The 7,723-nt window shown below is 41.5% G+C and overlaps 1 protein-coding gene across 1 annotated transcript; it reads left to right on the top strand.

Moving 5' to 3' along the window:
- The first annotated feature begins 699 nt into the window (after positions 1–699).
- On the top strand, positions 700–3,448 carry LOC120051956 (zinc finger protein RFP-like). Its single transcript, XM_038998834.1, has 2 exons — positions 700–843; positions 1,059–3,448. Exon 2 carries the CDS (start codon positions 1,061–1,063, stop codon positions 2,693–2,695), a length of 1,635 nt encoding a protein of 544 aa, XP_038854762.1. The 5' UTR covers positions 700–843; positions 1,059–1,060; the 3' UTR covers positions 2,696–3,448.
- The last annotated feature ends 4,275 nt before the right edge of the window (positions 3,449–7,723 follow it).

Genomic DNA, 7,723 nt, shown 5'->3' with positions numbered 1-7,723 from the left:
CTCTGATTGGGGATCATATTTAGGCAGCCATTTCGCCACTGTGTTTTGTGGGATCTTGTTTATGTGTAGTTGCCTGTGAGCATTCCATATTGTCACGTATCGTTTGCTTTAAAAAATATATATATTTTGTGCGTTTCACAAATAAAAAGATGTGGAACCCATATCACGATGCGCCTTAGTCCGAATGTTATTTCAACGATCGTGACAGAGCAGTAAACTATAAGCTGCTTACAGTTGTATTTTGCAGAAAATAAAGCCCTATGCTAAACAAATAAATGTTGAAAATTGGCTACAGGAGTGTTAGATAATTAGCTATGAAGGTAAGAAATGTACATTGCCACTATAATATATTTGTTCATCCTCATGTGGAATTGGAATTCTGTTTGTTGTTGATGTCTTTGGAAAACCTTCCATACCTCTGCAATTAGCCTTTGTTTAACATCCCTAAATCACACTTCATTCATAATTCATAGTTATATATTTCATAAGTTATATTAATTATTAATACATTTCTTCCAAGATTAGTGAAAATGAAAACAGTCCGGTTTATTAAACTATTCTCTTGTTTGATTTGAAATGGTAAAACATTGTATCAGGAATGAAGAGAGAGATCAGCCGGGCAAAGGGTTAATTTTGTTCCAGAGCACATGCTGTACATAGAGGTACTGGGTGGGGAGGAGCATGTCAACTAAAGTTGATAGATGTATTGGACTGTATGTTGCGCACATGAGCAAACTATGTCAAACTCTTTAGAAATGTGTCTTTATTTTTGTTGATAATACTGTTTAAACTACAGACAAAATCAGAGAACGTACCCACACTCTCACAAGCACACACAGACAGGTGAGTTGAGATTAACAAGTACCGATTATTTTTACTGTGTTCATTCTACTGTAGTTTCTTGTTTTTTATCTACAGTACCTATGTTTACCTCACTTTGGTAATTTAGCAAGTTTATACTGACTTTTATCACAACTTTATTCAAGCTGATGGCACTAAAACTATCGAGAGCTGACTCATTCCAGGAAATGATTTTCAGTTTCACTTTCTCTGTCTAGATATGGCTTCCTCCAGCAGTCTCCTAACTGAAGAGCAGTTCCTGTGCTCTATCTGCCTGGATGTGTTAACTGAGCCAGTATCCACTTCATGTGGACACAACTTCTGCATTGCCTGTGTCACAAAGTACTGGGATAGCAATGACCTGTGTCAATGTCCACTGTGTAAGGAGACATTCTACACACGACCTGAGCTTCGTGTCAACACAACGTTCAGAGAGGTTGTAGATAATTTTAAAAGGATGACAGACGAAGGTAAAGATGATTGCCCTGCCAATCCTGGAAAAGTGGCCTGTGATGTCTGCACTGGGACGAAGCTCAAGGCCCTGAAGTCCTGCCTGGTGTGTCTGGCCTCTTACTGTGAGACTCACCTGGAGCCTCATCAGATAGCCCCACCCTTAAAGAGACACAAACTGATTGACCCCGTGGAGAACCTGGAAGACAGGATCTGTAAGAAGCATGACAGAGTCCTGGAGCTGTTCTGTAGAACTGACCAGACGTGTGTGTGTCAGTTCTGCGCTGAGACAGACCACAAGACTCATGACACTGTCCCTATAGATGAAGAGTGTGGAGAGAGGAAGGTTCAGCTGGGGAAAACTGAGGCAGAGTTCCAGCAGATTATCCAAGAGCGACTGCAGAAGCTAAAGGAGATCAAACACTCAGTAGAGCTCAGCAAGAGAGATGCAAAGAGAGAGATAGCAGACAGCATGCAGGTATTCACTGCTCTGGTGCAATCCATTGAGAAAAGCCAGGTTGAGGTCATTGAGGTGATTGAGAAGAAGCAGAAAGCAGCCGAGAGGCAGGCTGAAGGGCTCATTAAAGAGCTGGAGCATGAAATCACTGAGCTGAAGAGGAGAAGCACTGAGCTGGAGCAGCTCTCTCACACCGAGGACCACCTCCAACTTCTCCAGAGCTTCACATCTCTAATGTGCACCCCTCCATCCACCAAGGACTGGTCTGAGATCAGTGTTCACAGTGATCTCTGTGTAGGGACTGTGAGGACAGCTGTGTCTCAGCTGGAGGAAATGCTGAATAAAGAGATGGAGAAGCTGTTGCCTGAAGTCAAACTGAAGAGGATTCAGCAGTATGCAGTGGATGTGACTCTGGATCCTGACACAGCACATCCCGATCTCATCCTGTCTGATGATGTGAAACAAGTGAGATGTGGAGAAACACTACGCAATCTACCTGACAATCCAAAAAGGTTTGATCGTTTTGCCATTGTCCTTGGAAAGGATTGCTTCTCCTCAGGGAGATTTTACTATGAGGTGACGGTTAAGGGGAAGACTAAGTGGACTTTAGGAGTGGCCAGAGAGTCCATAGACAGGAAGAGGAATATCTCACTGAGCCCTGAGGATGGACTCTGGACTGTGTTGCTAAGGAATGGAAATGTGTACAAAGCCGGTACCTACCCCCCTTTCCTCCTGTCCCTGAAAGAGAAGCCCCAGAAGGTGGGAGTATTTGTGGATTATGAGGAGGGTCAGGTCTCTTTTTATGATGTGGAGGCCAGGTCTTATATATACTCTTTCACTGGCTGCACCTTTACTGAGAAACTATATCCATTATTCAGCCCCTGCAATAATGCTGGTGGTAAAAACCTAGCCCCTCTCATCATCTCTCCTGTCAACCACACAGACTGATTAAACAATGGAGTTTTCCACAACAAGTCATTTACAATTTATATCTACAAATCATTACATGTAAAAATATATTTAGAAATATATTCAGTCAGGTTGACATGTCATATGATTAGAATGTCCATGGAAGTCCTTTGAAATTGTATTATCAAATGAAAATGGAAACTGTGTACATCTTAATATAAATAATTGCATTTGCTGAAAATTAATATTATCAACTGGAATGACCTTAATTAAATAATAAGTAATTGAAAATAAATGATGTTTTTTAAATTATTCATATCCTTTATCTCTAATGCTGAACTGCCCTTTAGCAAGGCAGTTAACCCCCAACAACAACTGCTCCCCGGGCTCTGATGAAGTGGACGTCGATTAAGGCAGCCCCCAACATCGCTCTGATTCAAAGGGGTTGTGTTAAATGAGGAAGACACATTTCGGTTGAATGCATTCAGTTGTGCAACTGACTAGGTAACCCCTTTCCCCTTCATTGACATTGACTATCCCACAAAGTGGTATTCTTTTTCTCAACCTCTTATTCTCTCTTTAAGTGAATCTGATAAAGCAAAGCACATTCTTAGCCTATGAACTGGTTTTGGAGGTAGGTGAATGAGATAAAGAACGTACTCTAAGCTGGTTCTTGATACTTTATAAACAAAGAAGATAAAAGTCATACTCAGCCTTTGAGCTGGTTCCACAGTTTTGGATGTAGATGAGAACAATAAACAACAGATCTGTGGATCTAAGACAGTGAATATAATAAAGGACACACTTTTCCTTTGAGCTGGCTGTGGATCTAGGTTATTGTGATAAAGGACTTTGCGCTGGTTGTTGGTTTAGGACAGTGAATATGATAAAATTAGTCATTTTCTTTTGAGGTGGTTGTGGAAGTAGGTGAGGATGAGGGAGTAATCTCCACCAGGGTGGTGATGAAGGAGCCGTTGGGGTGGTAGGGGCCCAGATGCAGCATAGACGACAGGATGGGGGACAGTTGCAGCTGAGAAGAAGAGGAAAAGAAGAGTTAGAAATAGTATAAGTGATACGAGACAGACCTGCATTCAGCTATTATTTGTTTTCTGGCTGGGTTAAATGCGGAAGACACATTCCAGTTGAATGCATTCAGTTGAACAATTGACTAGGCATCCCTTCCCCTTTCTTTCAGATACTTTGAGTGTTTGATTGTATGGAGTGCCAGAGTGGTGGGGTTTACACTTTGGGGACTATTTTATTCACCACATAGCATTTCATTACACTTACCACAACACTCTCTCCTGACCTGGTGAAGTAGTAGGTGACTACAGCTCCGGCCACAGTCATCTGCTGGCAGGCCAGGATGAACTGACTGATCCAGATGTATTTACTTTTATTTAACCAGGAAAAGCCCATTGAGACAAGAGTCTCTTTTGCAAGGGAGACCTGGCCAAAAAGGCAGCAGCTAACATTACAAAATGTGAAACATACAATACGATTAGTACAACAATACAATCCGACCTACAGGAAACATTTACACTCCTTCTGAACAGTTTTTTTAACGCGAGTTTTAAACTCATTGAGAGTTACAGAAGAAGCCCACAGTGTGGTACCATAACATGTACTGACACGGTACTACACCAGCACTGTCTCCTCACTCTGCACTGGGCTGCCTAGAGGGGTTTACACACAGCCAGGGTTAGGGGTCGCTCTGCACAGTGCTCCCTATTGGGGCTCACAGCTAAGGTTAGGGGTCAATCTCCTCATTCTTTACTGGGGTCCTATTGGATAGGACATAATAGACAGGGCTAAGGTCCGATCACACCTGAGCTGTATTAATTTTGTGACTTGAAAAGCTCCTGGTAGAAAAAGTATTGAAACATTTTCAATTAATTAATTGACTGGAGTCAAATTGCAAATCCAAACACTTATAGCAACAAAACAGCAAGGTGGTGCCATTTTACAGCAAAAAAAGACTTCAGCTCCGATGAGTTTGGTATGGACCCTCTCTTATTCAATCTTATCTGGTTTATCAGACTGACACAATAACGCTTTGTATTTAAGGATGCTCTTTGTTGTTGTTGATGATGATGGATTTGGATTTGGAAAACAGACCTGCTGTTTTCAACTCTCTAGAGACTGCAGGAGCGGTAGAGATACTCATAATGATCGGCTATGAAAAGCCAACTGACATTTACTCCTGAGGTGCTGACTTTCTGCACCCTCGACAACTACTGTGATTATTATTATTTGACCATGCTGGTCATTTATGAACATTTGAACATCTTGGCCATGTTCTGTTATAATCTCCACCCGGCACAGCCAGAAGAGGACTGGCCACCCCTCATAGCCTGGTTCCTCTCTAGGTTTCTTCCTAGGTTTTGGCCTTTCTAGGGAGTTTTTCCTAGCCACCGTGCTTCTACACCTGCATTGCTTGCTGTTTGGGGTTTTAGGCTGGGTTTCTGTACAGCACTTTGAGATATCAGCTGATGTACGAAGGGCTATATAAATAAATTTGATTTGATTTGGTTGAAACAAACAGTTTCTTTGACTCTGCGCCAGAACTGCCACCCACAGCATTAGACTGACCCAAGAATCCAAATAAGAGTGGCTGGTTGAGTCATGTCCGTGGCAAAGCAGGAGAAGAGCATGTCCATCACAATCTCAAAGACAAACAGAAGCAGTTGGCCACCAGCAAGGTGACCAGGTAAATGATTATCAGGGGCAGCAACCACACTGTGTAATCCCCTTACAGAGACTACACACAGACATGGTTAGAGGTCGCTCTACAGGGCTCCCTATTGGAGCACACAGCTAAGGTTAGAGGTCAATCTCAATCTTTACTGGTTCTCTATGGGGGCACACCATATAAAAGTCATGGTTAGGGGCTGATACCAACCGAATTTCATTCATGGATCATGATTTTGTACCAGCTCCTGGTAGAATTTAATAGACTGGAGTCAAATGGAAATCCTGATAGTTACAATACAGCAAGGTGGTGCCATTTTGCAGCAAAAAAAGACTTCAGCTCAGATGAGTTTGGTATGAACCCTCTCTTATTAAATGTTTTCTGCTTTATCACACTACAGCACATCCATGTATAGCCAAAAGGCAGGCAGGGAGAAATAGTGGGCAGACCAAAATTCAACAAAAACACTTTGTATTTGAGGTTGCTCTGTTGCTGTCAGTGATGGAGAACATGAAGAGAGTCGGTCGATTTCAGAGATAAGTTGTTTCTTTGACTTTGAGCCCGAGCTGCCACCCACAACACCAGACTGACCCAAGAATCCAAATAAGAGTGGGTGTTGAGTCATGCCACTCTATCCATACGCTTTCAGGTCCAAAATGTCACGAGTGTGTTAAGCAAAACTAGGAGGATGAAATGCACCAAACAGTCCACATACAGTATCCAAACGTTTGGCATAAAATTCTAACATTGATAAGAATCTGAAAAATGTGTATTCTCGCCACAATGGTCTATTTAGTTGTAAATATCCTATTGAACGGGAAAACAAAGACATTGACAAAAGACAAGTTTCTGTTTCATAATGGGACAATAAAGTCATATTGGATTATATTCTGAGCTGTGGGTCTGAGGAAGAGCAGCACAGCAGACTAGGACATCCAGAAGAGTATGAGGCTAGGATATAAATGAATGGTATGCTGGCTATCTGAGAATAGAGAGATGAGTAAAGATGATTGGGCTATACAGTATATTTATTCAGTGCTAGTTATCAAATGAAGGTAGGAGTGGTGGATCAGGTCATTTCTGTTTGTGTTATAGACCAAACAGTCTGAGAACATGTTTTGAGGCTATATATACAGAGTTGATTTACAATTGCATTGTTTACAAAGTTGCTAAAACAAGCTGCTATGACAAAACATTTGTTTTTGCTGTTCTAATTACATTGGTAGAATAAAAAACAGAAAAATTATTTTGTGTGGAGGTGCTGACTAATGGCGAATAAACTACAAAAATATAGTCGCACACTCCATATGTAAACTCCCAGTAATTTATTGGGTAAATCAACGTTTCGGCATCCCTGTGCCTTCTTCAGGGTAATGTCATTAATACTTGAACCAGGTTATGTAGACAAACAGTGCAATTAGTGCAACCAATGACAATATCAGGGCACAAGGCGAGACCCAGATGCAGACACAGGAGGCAGCTGGTTGGACTCTTAGATGTTTATTGATCCAAAAAGGGGTAGGCAAGAGAATGGTCGTGGACAGGCAAAAGGTCAAAACCAGTTCAGAGTCCAGGAGGTACAGAGTGGCAGGCAGAATGGTCAGGCAGGCAGGCAGGCAGAATGGTCAGGCAGGCAGAATGGTCAGGCAGGCAGAATGGTCAGGCAGGCATGTACAGAGTTCAGAAACAGGCAAGGGTCAAAACCAGGAGGACTAGCAAATAGAGAAGGCAGGAAAACCACACTGCTTGACTTGGACATACAAGACAAACTGGCACAGAGAGGAAGGAAACACAGGGATAAATACACTGGGGAAAACAAGCAACACCTGGAGGGGGTGGAGACAATCACAAGGACAGGTGAAACAGATCAGGGTATGACAGACAATAGTGAGGGGTGTGTCATAATGATTAAGTTAATTAGAATGAATTGAGTGAAACTGTTAAAAAAAACTATAGTTTATGGCATATTAAATATATTAGGCTATTGGTATCATATGCAAACATAATTGAATATTGTACATAATATTAGCATGATGATACATCATTGTTTAATTCAATTTCACATATTTAATTGTTTCCTATTTCATTTATATTTGTTACATGTAATCTTTTGGATCAACCTTAATGCATAATAAGCATCAACAACAGGGGGAACATATTAGGTGTACGCTAATAAGCTGTAGGAAGAATCTATCAATTTATAAGACTTGTTCATAAAAGAGAGAATTGAGGGGTCTGAGATCAAAGTCAATATTCAGACCACTAGGCGTCAATGTTGTTAGACAAGATATCCAGTAAGCCTCCCTTTGTAGGCTTTTCCACATGAACAGCTGATGAGATAGATTATTCCCTTGGTCTTGCATGAGATGATACCC

The sequence above is a fragment of the Salvelinus namaycush genome, chromosome 8 (genome assembly GCF_016432855.1).
Source record: "Salvelinus namaycush isolate Seneca chromosome 8, SaNama_1.0, whole genome shotgun sequence".
In the NCBI taxonomy this organism is placed as follows: Eukaryota; Metazoa; Chordata; class Actinopteri; order Salmoniformes; family Salmonidae; genus Salvelinus; species Salvelinus namaycush.
Note: the sequence above shows the minus strand (reverse complement) of the source record. Positions and strands in the feature narration are given on the sequence as shown.

Bases quoted from the DNA above. Each gene is read 5' to 3' on its own strand.
- LOC120051956 (XM_038998834.1), top strand. From the start codon at position 1,061: ATGGCTTCCTCCAGCAGTCTCCTAACTGAAGAGCAGTTCCTGTGCTCT.